The sequence below is a fragment of the Anabrus simplex genome, chromosome 1, assembly GCF_040414725.1.
Source record: "Anabrus simplex isolate iqAnaSimp1 chromosome 1, ASM4041472v1, whole genome shotgun sequence".
Taxonomy (NCBI): Eukaryota; Metazoa; Arthropoda; class Insecta; order Orthoptera; family Tettigoniidae; genus Anabrus; species Anabrus simplex.
The window spans coordinates 34,875,129-34,894,476 of NC_090265.1; the positions used below are offsets into that span (position 1 = coordinate 34,875,129).

The 19,348-nt window shown below is 39.5% G+C and overlaps 1 protein-coding gene and 1 non-coding gene across 3 annotated transcripts in view; both read right to left on the reverse strand.

Moving 5' to 3' along the window:
• Positions 1-19,348, reverse strand: part of LOC136883729 (serine/threonine-protein kinase 11-interacting protein) — a 252,167-nt gene that overhangs the window by 226,876 nt on the left and 5,943 nt on the right. For both annotated transcript variants that reach the window (XM_067155993.2, XM_067155992.2), the window contains exon 3: positions 11,784-11,952. In XM_067155993.2, coding sequence (XP_067012094.2) covers positions 11,784-11,952 — 169 coding nt within the window. The remainder of the gene's footprint in view (positions 1-11,783; positions 11,953-19,348) is intronic.
• Positions 19,129-19,283, reverse strand: LOC136858927 (5.8S ribosomal RNA). Its single transcript, XR_010858706.2, has one exon. It is a non-coding gene; the product is annotated as a 5.8S ribosomal RNA (ribosomal RNA).

The following is a 19,348-nucleotide window of genomic DNA, read 5'->3' on the forward strand; positions in this document are numbered from 1 at the left end:
ATTTTGCCATGCTGGTTTCTTATTCAGGTTATATGTGCTTATTTCACCTAAATATTTAATTTTTTCTACAATTTTTATTTCTTGGTCTCCTAGCTTAAGTTTGTTTACAAGCGGAAGTTGAGTTAGCATAATTTCTGTTTTTTTCAAATGAAATTTTCAAACCAATATTCTGAGCTATTTCCTGTAAAGATTGTATTTGTTATTTTGTTTCCTGAATATTATTGGCCAGAAGAGCTAGATCATCGGCAAATCCTAGACAGTTCAAATGTATGTTATCTTTCTGGGTTCCAATTTTTATATTTTCCGAGTTGTTCTTGTACCATTCCCTCATAAGGTACTCTAGTGCATAATTAAAAAGAGGTGACAATTTGTCACCCTGTCTTAAACCAGTTGTTACCAAGGATGGTTCAGAAAGTTCTCTTCTGAACTTAATTTTAAAAATTGTATTAGTTAGAGTACGTTCAATCAATCTGATTAGCTTTGGGTGAAGTCCAAAATGTCTTGACGACAGGCGCCAAATGGAGGCTGCTACCCTATGCAGACCGGATAGTTCAAGCCTCCAAGAAAGAAATAATCACTTCTGCACTCAAACTACTGTAACTCGAAATGTACTCAAGATATCGACCTGAAACTTGGAACATGTACTCACTAGGTTGGTTCGTAGTCTGTACATTGTGATACTTTTCAAAACAATGCTGTTTGTGGCTCCATTCAATCGCCTTTCTAAGCACAGTGTAGTATGAATGCTGTATTTCTGCCATTCCTATACTCATTGTTTTCAAGTATGCAAGGATTTCTCTTCACGGCTACTCATCATTAGAAATATCTAATTCACTGTCACTCTGTAACTATTATAACTGGTCTGTACATAATTAATCATAATTATTGGTAGCTGTCAGCAACTGAATACGCCGCGCCATGTTGACATCTGCATGGGTGCTCCAGAGAATAGCACTACATATCAGACATTATTTTGTTAAATACATGAAGGTTTAAAGAAAGAAAGATGCAGTAATAATTTATATTCCATGATTACACCATTTGGAACTCAATCTCGCCCACAATTTCATCAATAATAAAAAAATACAAGGTCCATAAAAGAGAGAATTCTCGTAGCCCGTCACCTACTGTCGGCTGGAACCTACGAGAATTTTCAGGGCTCATCACCCATGTGGCACATCAGATAATGAATCTACACATAAATGTTGAAAAAGTTTGTTGTCATATAGGGCACATTGCCATGGGCGCACCATCTTGTACAACGATTCTCGGCGTGTAAGAACACACGTGTATATACAAAGTTTCCATGGCTATAAAGATGGTATAATAAAAAATACACTGACACTAAAATCTACGATCCCTCTACTCCATGACATCACTGAAAGTAGTTCAAATTATAGTCAACAGACAGCACAACAAGCTACAAACAATACCTGTGCATAAAAACTGAGATCTCCGAGGCCCGTCAACAACCAAAGGCTTTGTAATAATCTCTAGAATTAGTTTTGTAATAATTTTCCTCTTGTATGTCCTTTAGAAGACAGCTCACCGATATCAGGGTGGATCTCGCTTTCCGGAATCCAAATTGTTCATCAGGTAACAGTGGTTCCATCAGGTTACTTATTTTCTGTACTAATAGTTTGGTGAGTATTTTAAATGCCGCCAATTCCAGGGCTATACCTCTGTAAGATTCTGGCTTACTTGTGTCCCCTTGTCCTTTATATAGCAGCTTTATGACTGCCTTCCAGCATTACTACGGAGATCTCCGGGGCCGGTCGTCAATGTGTTAACATTTTTAACAATGATGGTCTGTGGATGGAGTCGTAAGCATTCTTAAAATCTATAAATATTGTTGAAAGGGGCTTGTTTTGTTTTCTGTAATATGCCATGACCAGCTTCAAAGTTATTTGTTCAGAGCAGCTTCTCCAACGTCTGAAGCCTTCCTGGTATTCACCTAACCCTTGATCAAGTTGTTCTTAACCCCTCAGCGCCGCCTCTATATGGTAAAATGAAAATGTTAAAGGTCCACCTTTTCAATACCATGAATGTTTATTGATGTGAATATATATCACATAATGTCTATAGAAGGTTGGTACTAGTTTCAACGCTCATTGCGCGTCATCATCAGCCAACAAATCAATTGAGCAAAATGCAACTTATCGAATAGCAATATATAACACATGATAGCACCTACAAGACAAATGTTAAACTATGACTACTTGAAATATAAAACACATGACAGCAAATACAAGGATTAGTGTTGAAAGCTAAATTGTCAAAAGTTAAAACAATGAAATCAAAACAGAGAAGGTAACAATAGTTAGGGTATGATACACGAGAAAGTAGTCCAGCTTGAGGATTTGTACAACATAAGGCATATCTATATACAACATTTAAATGCACCAACTAAGGCAAATTTTAAATGTAACATTAAAATGATGAGGGTATGGTGCATATAACCATCTAAAACATGACAGCACCTATAAAGTAACTGTTAGATTATAACCAGTTGAAATGATGTGGTGTGTCTGACTGTAAAACATAACATTTTTGAGAAGGTATCCCAGTTGTTGAGTCTTGATAAACAAGAGAATAGTCCAGCTTGAAGTGCATAAATCATAAGGCCTCATATGATATCAGTGGGAAGAATAATCTTGTTCTCTTAAGTTGCGGTAATTAACAGGCTTAATTCAGGTGGTTTTGAAGCCAACAATGTGGTCTTGTGATGATCATAATTTGAATTAACGTCATGATTCCCAGTTCTGTATGGAAACGTGGAGACCTGACAAAAAGATTGAAAGCCAAATTAGGCGTGATATAAATGTACATAGCCAAAAGAAATATAAGGGAAAGGAGGTGAACGCACCTTAAGTAGCGTGATGGCATAGATGTTTTTTTTTGTTTTTTTTGTTTTTGCTAGGGGCTTTACGTCGCACCGACACAGATAGGTCTTATGGCGACGATAGGATAGGAAAGGCCTAGGAGTTGGAAGGAAGCGGCCGTGGCCTTAATTAAGGTACAGCCCCAGCATTTGCCTGGTGTGAAACTGGGAAACCACGGAAAACCATTTTCAGGGCTGCCGATAGTGGGATTCGAACCTACTATCTCCCGGATGCAAGCTCACAGCCGCGCGCCTCTACGCGCACGGCCAACTCGCCCGGTGGCATAGATGTTGAAAGGAGAGGAGCTGGGCTAATGAAGACAGCAATAATGGAGGCCGAGTAGCAGAAGGGAAGGGAGAGTGCGGGGAGGGGAAGGGGGAGAAGGAGGAGCTAAAGCTGAGGAGTAGGGCTATGGTGGGGGCAGAGGGATGAGGTAGTGGGGGTAAGTGACGGGGATGTGGATTGCACATGGCTTGAAAGATAGCGCTAGTGTTTGGAAATCTGATATTTTTAAACAAGTTAATAAAGAAATCGAAAAGGATATTAGGCTTGTCAGAGATTTCATTTAAGTTGAAGTTAGTATTAAAGTATTGATCGAAATGGATGAAACAATTTTCGATTATGTTCATGAGAGGCCCTTTATTGGCCATTTCAAGGATCTGTAAATCGTGTTATGTCGGTAAACTTGTGGTTGGAGTCAGAGATGTGTTGACCTATTGCTGAAAACCTATTGTATCTTATAGCATTGACGTACTCTGAATATCTAGTGGTGAAACTGCGTCCTGTTTGCCCGACATATAAGGAATTGCAGTCATTGCATTTGAATCTGTAGATTCTGGACTTTAAGAAAGTATTGGACATGTTAACTGATGGGGAATTGTGCAGAATTTCAGAGTTCCTGTTATTTGTTCTGAAAGAAATCTTTACGTTATGTTTACTGAAGAGATTGGTGATTTTGTAGACATCTTTGTTGAAAGTAAAGGTGGAAGAAGTGGCGTCTTTAGATTTTTCTTTATTAAGAGTGGTCTTAGGTCGGTGTCTGAATTCGTTGATAATCTGTTCTATAAAGGGTTTATTGTAACCGTTAAATTTGGCGATTATAATAATAATTTCGTGTGGCTATTTCTAGCCGAGTGCAGCCCTTGTAAGGCAGACCCTCCGATGAGGGTGGGCGGTATCTGCCATGTGTAGGTAACTGCGTGTTATTGTGGTGGAGGATAGTGTTGTGTGTGGTGTGTGAGTTGCAGGGATATTGGGGACAGCACAAACATCCAGCCCCCGAGCCACTGGAATTAACCAATGAAGGTTAAAATCCCCGACCCGGCCGGGAATCGAACCCGGGGCCCTCTGAACCAAAGGCCAGTACGCTGACCATTCAGCCAACGAGTCGGACAATGTAAACTCGTGTCCTCATCCCGAGGTGGTGCAGCTCTTTTCAGGCACAGCCCCATTGGAGGTGAGCTGCATGTACCATTTGAACCACATACCAGCCCTCCTGCCATTCTTAAATTCCTGGCAGTACCGGGAATCAAACCCGGGCCCCCGAGGACGGCAGCTAATAACACTAACCGTTACGTTACGGAGGCGGACAATTTGGCGATTGCAAGAATAGTATAGAGTTCGTTGTTCAAGTCTTTCTTTGACATGGGTATTGTGAAGGCACGGTGGACTAAACTATTATAGGTAGCACGTTTGTATGCTTGGGGATGTGTCTAGTCTTGACGAATGGTAGTTGCAGTTTGTGTGGGTTTCCTGAAGAAATTGTAAGAAAAAGAGGAAGGGTGTCTATGAATGGTCAAATCTAGAAAATTGATTAACCTGTTTGTTTCAGACTCGAGAGTAAATTTAATGTGGGGATCGATGCTGTTAAGATTGTGAAGGGTAGAGGCCACATTCTTAATTTCTTCGTTCATAATTACAAATGTGTCATCCACGTATCTCGCCCATAGTAGAATGTTGGGAAAGTTGTTGATTTTAGAGTGTTCCAGATAATCTAAATAAATCTCCGCTAAGATATCAGAGGCGGGTGAACCCATTGCTAATCCGTCTTGTTGATAAATAGTTTTGTCAAAAGTGAAAAGGTTATTATTGACGAGTTGTGCTTTGTGCCTTTCCACAGAATGGTGGTTTCTTCTACATTTAAAGTTACTTTAGACAGGTTAACTACAGGAGGGTGGCATTTCTCAATTACATTTTTAGACAAACTAGTCTCTTTAGACTGGTTTTTCGGTGGAGTTGCATTCATTTTTAAAGTGTTTAATTTTTTCTCTAATGTAAGTTGTTTCTGTTAAAGTTGGTCAAAAAGTCTGTTGTTAATTAGGTCTTGGAAAAGATTCCACTGGGCACTAGGGAGCAAATTGGCTGCTTCAAGATGAGTCTCGTAAAGTCTATTATTCAAGTAAGATTTTTTCTTGTGTAAAAAACGGATTTCAAAGTGTTTTTTAACAGTGCCTTTTAAAAAATTTGCCTTAGTTGGTGCATTTAAATGTTGTATATAGATACGCCTTATGTTCTACAAACCTCAAGCTGGACTACTTTCTCGTGTATCATACCCTAACTATTGTTACCTTCTCTGTGTTGATTTCATTGTTTTAACTTTTGACAATTTAGCTTTCAACATTAATCCTTGTATTTGCTGTCATGTGTTTTATATTTCAAGTAGTCATAGTTTAACATTTGTCTTGTAGGTGCTATCATGTGTTATATATTGCTATTCGATAAGTTGCATTTTGCTCAATTGATTTGTTGGCTGATGATGACGCGCAATGAGCATTGAAACTAGTACCAACCTTCTATAGACGTTATGTGATATATATTCACATCAATAAACATTCATGGTATTGAAAAGGTGGACCTTTAACATTTTCATTTTACTGTAATCCCAGTTCAATACGGAACAAAATGAAGTTTCTAACTTTCAATGACCTCTATACGGGGTATAGTCCCATACATGGTTTCGCATTTACAGCTATAGCACGAAGAGTTTTGGAGTTATGGATTGAAAATTGTTTTGTTTCCAAGAAGAAATGTTGGGGTTTATCAGTGTTGTAAAATAAGAATGAAGATCGTTAAAATGTAGTTGTTTTTGCAAGGGTAAATATTTGTCAAGTAAGTCTGAGCACTACAGTAGAACCTCGATAATTCGAAATCGGTTAATTCAAAATCCCACGTAATTCGAAGAAGCTCTCATTCCCGGAAACATGAGATACAGTTTTGCATGTTATTTAAATTGTTTAATTCGAAATATGGATAATTCGTAATTCGAACTACAATGTAGGCCCCATTACCGAAATTCAGACTTTTAATTCGAAACTGCCTTTACATTTTAAAACAATAGTATGTTACAGAGTAATTTCAACTCGAAATGTATCCGCGTCATAATAGAACGCGTGTTCCGGAACGTGGAGGGGTAGCTTTCCGCACTTACACTCACTTCGGTGGGTCTACAGTGCGCTTCATGATTGCCAAGTTGAACGAAATCGGAATTCTTTTGTATTCAACCTTTTCAGGAACGCCGTAATATCACGCAACAGGCAGTGTGCGGGAAAACAGAATGCGCGAGCATTGGCGATGCCGACAGTTGACGAAAAAGCGTGGCTCATATAATAAATTCGTAGGCACCGAACAATACTGTCATTGCCGATGAAACTGCATTGCTTTATTTTAATGCGAGCCCAAACGGTCTTATGGTTTTAAAGGAGAAAGTGCCAGCCGGTGAATCGTACAAGGGTCGGGGATGGGGATCATTGTAGTGCGTTGCAATTACAATGCACATGGAAGCGAGAAACTCTATCCCTCGGCATAGAAAAGTTCGATAAGCTACGTTTTAAGGGCATCGGGCACTTTCCGTCCCAGTACAAAGCGTCTAAAAATGCAAACAGTACAGATATTAAAAAAAAAAAATGCACTTGCACAGGGGAACCAGCATAATTTATCCTCGTCTTTGAATTGTGCGATTTCTTTTTTCTTTCGTTGCGTGAGGTTATGTTCGTCAGTGATTTATCCAAGTGCATTATTTGAACATTGTAAATGCACCTTGTTGGATACATTTCTATGGCAATGGAAAGGTTTAAACTGTGAATCGAGGTGATTGCATATATTAATGGGTCTTAGAATGGTTTGTGACGCGGCAAGTGTTTACATTTCTGAAGTACGAGAAAAGTGCCATGGCGGGAAATCGTACAAGGATAGAGTCATAGGAAAGTTTGATTTTATGGGCATCGGGTACTTTCTGTGTAAATACAAGGCATCTAAAATGCATACAGTATAGTACTCCAATGAATAAAGCACTTGCACATGGGAGCCAGCATAGATTTCTCCTCGTCTTTGAATCGTGCTTTTTTTTTTTCTTTCTTTTGTTTCGTTGCGTGAGGTTATATTTGCCAGTGAGATATGCAAGTGCGAATACTGTAAATGCACCTTTTTGGATACATTTTGGAAATAGTTCTTTTTTCATGGCATTTGAAAGGTATAAACTGTGAATCAAGGTTAACTGCATGCAGTAACGGGCCTTAGAATATTGTGTAACGCGGCAAGGGTTGGTACATCTGAATTGCGAATTGGCGGTTAATTCGAAATCACGTAATTCGAAGTCCGATTTTTGAGTCCCAACGACTTTGAATTAACGAGGTTTTACTGTAGTAATCTCTGCTGTTTGCCTGTTTGCTTCATTCTTTCCCACGTAATAAAATAAAGAAATGATGATCTGAGAAGTTTGTCTTTTCGCGTGATGTTCTCTGCTCTATTTGTACAGTGAGAGTGCGAATATTGTCTTTATTTCTCGGCTTGTAATATTTTCGCAATTGTCCACGAGCGCTCTGTGCAGGCATCAATTAGTGCTGCTTTCTGTCATACGATACGAGAACCAGTTGTTCATGGTATATATCTCGCTTGAAAGACGATGTCTCGACCTTTATCTGAAACATGTATCGAGTTGATTTGTTTCGTCATAAATGTTATTCCCATCATTCAGTTTCGACCTGCTGCTTTCGGTCTCGCTGCAGCTTCATCAGTCCATGTGACGCGCCGCGCTCAGCCGTGGTTTGACTGACAGCAATGTGCTTGAAATATTGTATAACTTAGATGAAAGTTTAGTCGGAAGTAGTAGTGACAATATTAGCAGCAGTGATAATGAAATAAATGATGCGGCTGTGGCGGATGCAATGGTAAATGATGAGAGTGACGATAAGGAGGAACCAGTACTTGGAAATTTCGTGTAGGAAACTACTGATAATTATACAGGTCAAAGGGAAGTTTTCAACAGTGAATTTGAATTCCTAAATTCTCCAATAATATCCAGAAAAGTCACAGGCACAAACACTGAGCAGTTAGGCCTATCTTATCGGGTTCAGCTAGAGGAGGGTTTGTTTACAAAATAAGCTCGCATGGCCGGGGAACGAAATATTCAAGGCCGGCGCACATCGGATAATACAGTTTCAAGGTTGCAGGAAAGACATTTTATCATGAAATTATCACCCAAGGGTGAGAAATACAAACCTCGGAGACGTTGTATCCTGTGTTCAAAACACGGCAAAAATAAGACGTCAGTGTACTGCTGCCAGGAGTGTGACGTGGGTCTCTGTCTCGAAGAGTGCTTCGAACTCTATCACATGAAACTAAATTAGTAAGTTAATGTGAAATAATTATGTCATTATCCGCATGTACATAGTTCTAACAAAAAGAATTCAAAATTTCGTGAATATCGGGCTACTCTTATACTTGTAGTAATGCTTTAAGTGAATCAATGTATTTCAGTCGCATATAGTTGAAATCTCATCCGACCACAGGGTAGGAAGCTCCCAAAATGACTGCGACGCTGAGGGGTTAAATCTGATTATATAGTATCTTAGAGAAAATCTTATACATGCAGTCAAGGATGGAAATACCTCTAGAGTTGTCTGGATTACTTCTTTCACCTTTCTTATGAACTGGATTAATTATAACTGTCCATTGTTCTGGGAATTTTTCTGATATCCAAATCTTTTGTAATATCATATGGAGGAATGTCTGAGTCACAGTGCCGGTGTATTTCCACATCTCTGCAAAAACCTAGTCTTCTCCACACACTTTGTAGTTCATTTCCTTAAGCACTGTTTCGATTTCTTTTGCTGTAGGTGGGTTTATATTTTCTGGTTTAGTTTTTATCGAGGTATGTGTATCAATAAGAGCTTTTCAGATTCATCACTGTTCAAGAGCTTGTTAAATGCTTCCACCATGATTTCCGTGTTTTCCTTACTACACTGTTTCTCCATCTTTATTTTTCAACAATAATGTGGGGGGTTTATTTTTCCAATTGTTTACCAAAGGCTTTGTAATAATCTCTAGAATTAGTTTTGTAATAATTTTCCTCCTGAATGTCCTTTAGCAGACAGCTCGCCGATATCAGGGTGGATCTCGCTTTCCGGAATCCAAATTGTTCATCAGGTAACAGTGGTTCCATCAGGTTACTTACTTTCTGTACTAATAGTTTGGTTAGTATTTTAAATGCCACTAATTCCAGGGCTATATCTCAGTAAGATTCTGGCTTGCTTGTGTCCCCTTGTCCTTTATATAGCAGCTTTAAGACTGCCTTCCAGCATTACAGTTTAGCAATGAGGACGCTGAATAACACACGTGAGCCTGTTTGTGTTTGTACTATATTTTGCATTCCAGTCATACATCTATTCTCTCTTGAGTTGTACAATGAAAGGTAGTGCACACCTGTCATGTGAAAGCCTGCTTAGGGATCAGAAATATAATTGTGAGAAGTTCAGTAGTGTGGTAGATATCTGTCTTGTGATAGCCTAAATATGGATAAGAAAAAAAAGTCATGAAATCACTTAGTAGGGAAGAAAAAATTTAAATTCTTCAGGAAATGGACATGCATCCACATCTTACACGCAGTGAGTTGGCAGAAATGTTTAAACTTTCGCCTATGACTCAAATCGGTGCGAACCGATGCTAAGTATTGCCAAAGCATTGTTGTGTTCAAGATAGCGGCCCAAGTTATTCTCTCGAACATGGGTGAGTGTAACCTCTGAATAATTCATGGTCCAAGAGTGTAATCAGAAAACAGTGTTTAATAACCCACTGGTTTGAAGCATAAGGCTTCAGTAACAGTTCAACATTGCACATTTGATTAAGAAACAACGTGATCTATAAAATTTCTTTCCTTATGTGGGTCCCAGTTCATATATTTCTCATATTTTTCACACCTTTTAATCATTTAATTTTACTTTTATAGGCTTGGCACTGATGACTGTCACACCTTTTAATACTCTCCTCTCATCTTCAGAAATGGTAGATGCAGCTTTTGCAGTACATATACTTAGCATAAAATGCAACACATGTTGGAAAGAAAAAAAAGTGTGAAGTATTTCCATAATTCTGTTGGGTAGTTTTCAACTAGATATTCAGTACTGTGTTTTCCTATTTAACACATTCTCTTTCCCTGTTCCATGCAGAAACATCTTAACGAGGTTTTACTGTAGTAATTGCCAGGCATTTCGCAGACAAAATTTGAAGCATCCAACCTCAAAAAAAGGTTGTGTTATGATGTACAGACACACAGTTACAAGTGAAATGTGCCAACTGAAAACTTTGGCTATAACCAAGGAAATAGGTTTCACAGACTTCAAAGGTAGCCGGGGCTGGCTAACAAGACGTTTTAATCGCAAAGCATTAGGCTTTCAGGTGATTTACAAAGAAAAGGTAGTGACTTTTCATCACTATGTAAAATATTTGTGCCAAGAACATCACAAATTGGTAGCATAGATTACAGTCAAGTATATTTTAACATGCCCCTCTACAAAACTGTCAACAGGAAGGGAGAAGCCACGATAATGATAACTGGCAGCTATGAAAAACAAAGGTGTACAGTCATGTTGTGTATAACCAGCGATGGATGACAGCTACCACTATAGATGATATTTTAAAGAAAAACCATTTCGAAAGCATCAGTGAAAGGTGTACCGGTGAGAATGAATCTGAAAGGGTGGATGGACACTAACCTTGTAGTTCACTGGGTGATTATAGGCAACGTCACCCAGGCACGCTGCTAGATTTACGCAACATGTTGGTCCTGAGCTTCCATAGACACACAACTTAAGAAGTGCGACAAAAGTTGCAAAAAGGAAAAAACTCATTTGGTGATTATCCCTAGGGAGCTAACATCTGTCTTCCAGCCAGCAGATATGTGAATAAACCGACCATTCAAAGCAGTACTGAAACAGTGATATACACAATTATGACTGATGAAAAACACAAATTCAATCAGAGTGGAAAAATCACTACTTCTACCTCCACTACCATTGATGGAAAAATCCATCAAAAAATGCGGTATCGCAAGTTCACTTGATGGGACTGAGAATGACATGCTACAGGAAAATGGTGATGATAAATATGATTCTTTCACTAGTGATGATGAATAGAGATAAGGGAGCATGCAATTACTGACTTTAATATTTTATTGCACATACAGAACATTAAACTGATAAAAATTGTAAATCACTTTTTTTTTTTTTTTTTTTTTAAAGTAGAGTCCTGGACGCTTCTGCAACACGTGAAGATTATGAAGCACATCTTCAAGCAAATTTATATTTTATTTAGATTTCAAGTACATCATTATGAAAGATTAATTTCTTGTAAATAAAACTCATATTAAAGCCAATTTTCTCTCCTAAGAGTATTCAATGGTGCAAAGTATTTGCATATATATGGTAATGTCATCTGCAAATAGAACCGTTATGATTTGACCTTTCATCATCTTGTCCACTCCATTCCTGATTCTGTAAAAATTCTTTTTAACTTCCATTCTCTATCCTCAACCACACGATGAGAGAAACAATACTTAATAAACAACTTAGAGATTTTAAAAATATGGAAAACATGTTGAAATGCACCGTAAATGAGTAATAACAATACCTGTCTGAGATTCAGTCACTTGAGTCTTTGTTAAAGTTACGGAACTGCTGCCGGAACGAAACGAGAGGTTGTCTCCATGGACCATTGCCCGCGTCTGGCCTGGTGAACTACTGGCTGTTCCCACTAAAAGACGTTCTGATTTCGACAGTAGACATCTATCTAAAACAAACTGAAACACAGTCACATGAGAAGAGTATCAGGAAGAAGCACGACAGCAAGTTCCTTCCAGTCTCTCTGATGTATTACATACATACATACATACATACATACATACATACATACATACATTATCATTATAGACTGTTATGCCTTTCAGCGTTCAGTCTGCTGCCTCTGTGAATTTACTAAACGTCGCCACAATCCTCGATTTGCAAATAGTGTTGTGGCCTCATTTAGTTCTATACCTCTTATCTTTAAATCGTTAGAAACCGAGTCTAACCATCGTCGTCTTGGTCTACCTCTACTTCTCTTACCCTCCATAGTAGAGTCCATTATTCTCCTAGGTAACCTATCCTCCTCCATTCGCCTCACATGACCCCACCACCAAAGCCGGTTTATGCGTACAGCTTCATCCATCGAGTTCATTCCTAAATTAGCCTTTATCTCCTCATTCGAGTACCCTCCTGCCATTGTTCCCACCTGTTTGTACCAGCAATCATTCTTGCTACTTTCATGTCTGTTACTTCTAACTTATGAATAAGATATATTGAGTCCACCAAGCTTTCGCTCCCATAAAGCAAAGTTGGTCTGAAAACAGACCGATGTAAAGATAGTTTCGTCTGGGAGCTCACTTCCTTCTTACAGAATACTGTTGATCGCAGCTGCGAGCTCACTGCATTAGCTTTACAACACCTTGATTCAATCTCACTTACTATATTACCATCCTGGGAGAACACACAACCTAAATACTTGAAACTATCGACCTGTTCTAGCTTTGTATCACCCACCTGACATTCAATTCTGTTGAATTTCTTACCTACTGACATCAATTTAGTCTTCGAGAGGCTAATTTTCATACCATACTCATTGCACCTATTTTCTAGTTCCCAGATATTAGACTGTAGGCTTTCGGCACAATCTGCCATTAGGACCAAATCGTCAGCATAGGCCAGACTGCTTACTACATTTCCACCTAAACTGAATCCCTCCCTGCCATTTTATACCTTTCAGCAGATGATCCATGTAAACTACGAACAGCAAAGGTGAAAGATTACAGCCTTGTCTAACCCCTGTAAGTACCCTGAACCAAGAAATTCTACCATCAATTCTCACTGAAGCCCGATTGTCAGCATAAATGCCTTCGATTGCTTTTAATAATCTGCCTTTAATTCCATAGGCCCCCAGTATGGCGAACATCTTTTCCCTCGGTACCCTGTCATAAGCTTTCTCTAGATCTACGAAACATAAACACAACTGCCTATTCCTCTCGTAGCATTTTTCAATTACGTGGCGCATACTGAAAATCTGATCCTGACAGCCTCTCTGTGGTCTGAAACCACACTGGTTTTCATCCAGTTTCCTCTCAACGACTGATCGCACCCTCCCTTCCAAGATGCCAGTGAATACTTTGCCAGGAATACTAATCAATGAGATACCTCGATAGTTGTTGCAATCCTTCCTGTTCCCTTGCTTATAGATATGTGCAATTACTGCTTTTACCCAATCTGAAGGTACCTTACCGACACTCCATGCTAATTTTACTACTCTATGAAGCCATTTCATCCCTGCCTTCCCACTATACTTCACCATTTCAGGATAATTTCATCTGTTCCTGCTGCCTTATGACAATGGAGTTTATTTACCATCCTTTCCACTTCCTCAAGCATAATTTCACCAACATCATTTTCCTCCTCCCCATTTGCTTGGCTGTTCACAACACCACCAGGATGATTTCCTTTTACAATGAGAATATGTTCAAAATATTCCCTCCACCTCTCCAGTGATTCCCTGGGATCTATTATGAGTTCACCTGAATTACTCAAAACACTGTTCATTTCCTTTTTCCCTCCCTTCCTAAGATTCTTTATTACTGTCCAGAAAGGTGTCCCTGCTGCTTGACCTAGCCTTTCCAAGTTGTTACCAAAATCTTCCCAGGACTTCTTTTTGGATTCAACAACTATTTATTTCGCTCTGTTTCTTTCATCTACGTACAACTCCCTGTCTGCCTCGGCCCTTGTTTGGAGCCATTTTTGATAAGCCTTCTTTTTACGTTTACAAGCTGCTCTCACTTCATCATTCCACCAAGATGTTCGCCTTTTCCCATCTTTACACACAGTTGTTCCTAGGCATTCCCTTGCTGTTTCTATTACAGCATCCCTGTATGCCACCCATTCACTCTCTATATCCTGAACCTGCTTACTGTCTACTTTTCGAAACTTCTCACTAATCATATCCATTTACTTCCGTCTAATTTGCTCGTCCTGGAGATTTTCTACCCTTATTCGTTTGCAGACAGATTTCACTTTCTCTACTCTAGGCCTAGAGATACTTAGTTCACTACAGATCAGATAGTGGTCTGTATCATCGAAAAATCCGTGGAAAACTCGTACATTCCTAACAGATTTCCTGAATTCGAAGTCTGTTAAGATATAGTCTATTATGGATCTGGTACCCCTAGCCTCCCATGTGTAGCGGTGAATAGCCTTATGCTTGAAGAATGTATTCATAACTGCTAAACCCATACTAGCACAGAAGTCCAGCAAACCATTCCCATTAGCTTCCATATCTTCCCCACATTTACCAATCACCCTTTCGTATCCTTCAGTTCTGTTCCCAACTCTCGCATTGAAATCGCCCATTAGCACTATTCTATCCTTGCTGTTGACCCTGACCACGATGTCACTCAATGCTTCATAAAACTTGTCAACTTCATCCTCATTCGCACCCTCACATGGTGAATACACGGACACAATTCTAGTCCTAATTCCTCCAACTGACAAATCTACCCACATCATTCGCTCATTTACGTGCCTAACAGAAACTATGTTCCGTGCAATGGTATTCCTGATAAAGAGCCCTACCCCAGACTCTGCCCTTCCCTTTCTAACACCCGTCAAGTACACTTTATAATCTCCAATATCTTCCTCGTTATCTCCCCTTACCCGAATATCATTACCCCTAGCACATCCAGATGCATCCTCTTTGCTGACTCAGCCAGTTGTATGAATGTTTATTTAGAGTTATATAAAGGAACGTAATTATGCAGTATGTACACATAATATAGCAAAACATACGAGAATAGAGTTCAGGCAGCTGATATGAAGTTCTTTAGAGGTATCACAGGGAAGATAAGGAAAAAATAGAATGAAAAATGAAGAGATAAGAAAGAGGATTGGAGTTTCAAAACTACAGGACAGGTCAGTAACAAGCAAACTGAAATGGTATTTTCACGTAATGTAAGTATAAAGAAGAGAGGGGGGAAGATAGAAGATATTGTGGAAAAATTTGGAAGCACAAAAAGAGTGGAGGAGGGACAAGGTAACACTGGAGGTCCTTGATTCATAACCCAAACCAGAAGAAAACTGGAAATGGGAACTGAAATAGAAGAAGAACAACGTAACAGAACAAGAAGTGAGTAATCAAGTGATATTAGAGAACATATACAAAGCATGTTTTTTAAACGAGTACCGTTTTTAAATATGGCCGCTGCAGAATTTCAGTCATTGTTCAAAACATGTGCGCTCAGTACGTACACCTGAAGGCTATCCACAAGTGCCATTATGGAAGCATTTGCCCATATTTACGTTTATTTGTGCGTATTGCAAGGTGATCCGCTTAGTCCGCTCCTATTTAACATAGTAACTGCGGACATAACTCAGAGCATTACAACAGAAAAGGTCAAATTGTACGCATACGTGGATGACATGGTGCTTGTATCCACTGAGTTAGCAAATCTCCAGGAGGCTTTCAACAAACTTACAGTATGGGCAACCGAGAACGAACTTCAATTAAATGAAAATAAAACTGTCTCAATGACTTTCAGGAAAGGAGGCAAACCTGCAGCTAGCGATGTTATAATTTATAAAAGAGACGCACTATCGATAGTAACTCATTACAAATATTTAGGAATCACATTACAGACTCATGGAAATGTATACAGTATCCATGTTCGGGAGAGAGTTATCGCCGCTTTATCAACTATGAACAGTATACCAAATTTACGGAAGTTATCATTAAATACCGCGTTAAAAATTTTCAAGTTAGAAATCACTCCAATAGTGACATATGGTTTGACTTTAATCTGGGACCAATTAAGAAAGAAGAATCTGAAGGAAATCGAAAAATTAAAAGCAAGATTCCTGAAGAAGGCCTTGTGTATTTCAAAGTATACACCCTCACGTCTGGCATATGTTCTCGCCAGAGAATCCTTCTACATTGAGGATTTAAGATACGACCTATGCCTGCCATCAACAGAAGCATACCAGAGTCTACTCTGTGAACTGCAAGGAAAAAGAGAAGAAATATTTCCTGAATTTTACGCTACAGATGCCATGGTCAACAGAGAATGGATAAAAGCCAATTACGCATTGAGACACTTAATGACGCGTTTTGTTGTTCATGGTTTTCACCACGGTATCTGCACGAGAGACATCTACCACCAACCGGATGAACTATGCATGTGCAAACTTTGTGATAACCCACGTGACAGATATCACGTTATGACATGTAAGCGCAGAAAAATATCTCTGACAAAATTCTGTAAAAATGCTTAAGAGTATGTCCTCTAATTATGCACATTGTGTGAAATTAAATTAAATAAAATGCCTCTGACAATTAATGCTCCCACCAAGTGTGAAGTACGCGCTGTGATTCGTTTTCTAAATGCAAAATATGAGAAAGCTGTTTAAATTCATCGGCAGATTAGTGAAGTGAATGGAGAACACACTATGAGTGAAGAAATGGTAAGAAAATCGAATAGAGAATTCAAAGAAGGCCATGTCACGATGAGAAGCAAGAATGTCAAGATCACTGATCCACTGTATTGCTTCTGGAGTTGCCATGGGAAATCCACTTTGCTGCCTGTGTATGCCCGCGTTTCACACTCTCTGACAATATGATGTATGGTTTGTCGTGCAGCTCCACAGTCACACGCGGGTGTCGGCAACTTGTTCCATTTAAACAGCATGTCTCTGCATCTGCCATGGCCTGTTCTTATTCTGTTCAGAACAGACCATGTTTTACGTTGTAGTTGGAATCCACTTGGAAGTTTGGCATTCGAGAACATAGTGTGCAGGTGCGTCTCCGTTGCTGCTTCCCACCATCTTTTCCACTCTGTAGTTGGGTTGTAGCTTCTAGCAACCATGTCTAAGGCGTTACGTAAAGTTGGATGGCGTGAACGTAATTTGTTAGAATTCTTCTACTACGGGGACACGGGTGCGAACTGTGTCGCACAAATGCATTTGGCCCCTTTTTATGGCCCTCCCCGACACCAACCCTATGTGGAGGGATGTAATCACTATTACGTGTTTCTGTGCTGCTTGGTGGTGTGGTATGTTACGTGAATATGAAGATGAGAGTGTTGGGAGAAACACAAACACCCAGTCCCCAAGCCAGAAGAGTTAATCAAACGCGATTAAAAATCCCCGTTACCGGGCGAGTTGGCCGTGCGCGTAGAGGCGCGCGGCTGTGAGCTTGCATCCGGGAGATAGTAGGTTCGAATCCCACTGTCGGCAGCCCTGAAGATGGTTTTCCGTGGTTTCCCATTTTCACACCAGGCAAATGCTGGGGCTGTACCTTAATTAAGGCCACGGCCGCTTCCTTCCAACTCCTAGGCCTTTCCTATCCCATCGTCGCCATAAGACCTATCTGTGCCGGTGCGACGTAAAGCCCCTAGCAAAAAAAAAAAAAAAATCTCCAAACCCGGGACCCTCTGAACCGAAGGCCTCAATGGTGACCATTCAGCCAAAGAGTCCGACAGTGTTACTGTTAAGATTACTGGACATTACTGCATGTTCTTTATAAAGCAGTCATTAGTTAAATGTCTATGAATAATGTTGTATACATTTTCAGAATAGTACTGCAACTGATAATGGATTCTACCCTTTCAAAAATTGTGACATTAGCTGAGTATACCTCTATGATACAGGGACAAATTGCTTCAAAATGTCATGTGGGCATGTGGCTACAGTGTTTATAATCTCCTGTTCTTTTCCCATCCATGTTGATACGTCCTCATTTTGCATCCAATCTACCCAGATGATCCAGAGTATATGGTGATAGCACCATATCTCTAATGTCTCAAGTTTTTCAGAGAAGCTACTGCCATTGTCCATAATTCTGTTCATTAGGAAGAGTAAAATAAACTCCAGACTCTCAGCTGTTAACACAAACCAAAATTTAAGTCAGAGTAAACGAAATGTTCACCTTACAAGAGTTCGTCACAGATTGTTGGAGGCAGGAAGAAGAGCATGTAGACCAGCAAAGCAGCAGCTTCTGACAGTTGTAATGCACAAAAAGGGATTGATATGGGCTAAACTCCACACAGACTGGACTGTTGAAAATTGAAAGAAAATGATTTTCAGATGAAAGCCATTTAGAAGTTTGTAGTCAGTGCGTTCCTCATCCATGTGCATAAAGAAACATCAGAGAAAACATTCAATAAGCACCTAAACATCCTCCAAAAGTTAAATTCTGGGGATAGTTTACCTACAACGGGCTAGGACCTTCAGTCACTGTTAAGGGTATGATAAAGAGTGACTAGTACACAGAAATCCTTCGAAGAAGGATAGTGCCCGAGTTATGAAAACATTCTCCTGATGGTGACAGCCTTTACAACAAGATCTTGCACCATGTCAAACATTTTTAAAAAGTTAACAATTTTTTAAAAGATTAAAGTGCTTTCTTGGCCTGGCAACTTACCCTCTATCAACTCTCTTGAAAATTTATGGGTCATCTGTAAGGAGAGAATGTTGAAACTGGCTAGACCAATGAAAGTGACCATGATATATTCTCTTACCAAGGCGTGGTTCGTCACAGTGGTTTTGAAGAACAAAGGAAGTTACATCAAGTAATAAGGTACAATTTTCTTTAATTGTAGAACTGATTTTAAATAGCTTTTATGAGTTTTATTATCAGAATACTTTTCTGTATCTTGTTCGGATTAATTTGCACGCTACTGTAAAAGGTGTATCGGTATACATCCAGGAACAGTTACTGAGGCCTTTTTCAGCACAGACTACGATTGCACTGTCCTTTATTTCTTTCTCGCAGACTTCTCATACTTGACGTGATCATGCATTGCACAAGCCTGCAACTTTTGAACTTACTTAGGTGTGGCAGAGCAACTTTTGAACTTACGAGCAGCGTAAGCCCCTTCGAACGCAATGTCGCGTTTAGTTTTAGCAACCGACCCTCAGCCAGGCGTGGTCCAGGAACGGAATCCATGGACCGTAATGTGTGTTCAAAATGTCGATGTTCATATATCCTGCAGTTTACATGTTGACGCGCAATTTGCTGCGTTCTTCATCGACCCACAAGCCGAGTGATCAACTGTTCACGGTTGCTTTTTTCATTTTTCGATCGTTCTGTCCACGGTGAGTGGAGGAGAAGCAATCATTTTCATGGGT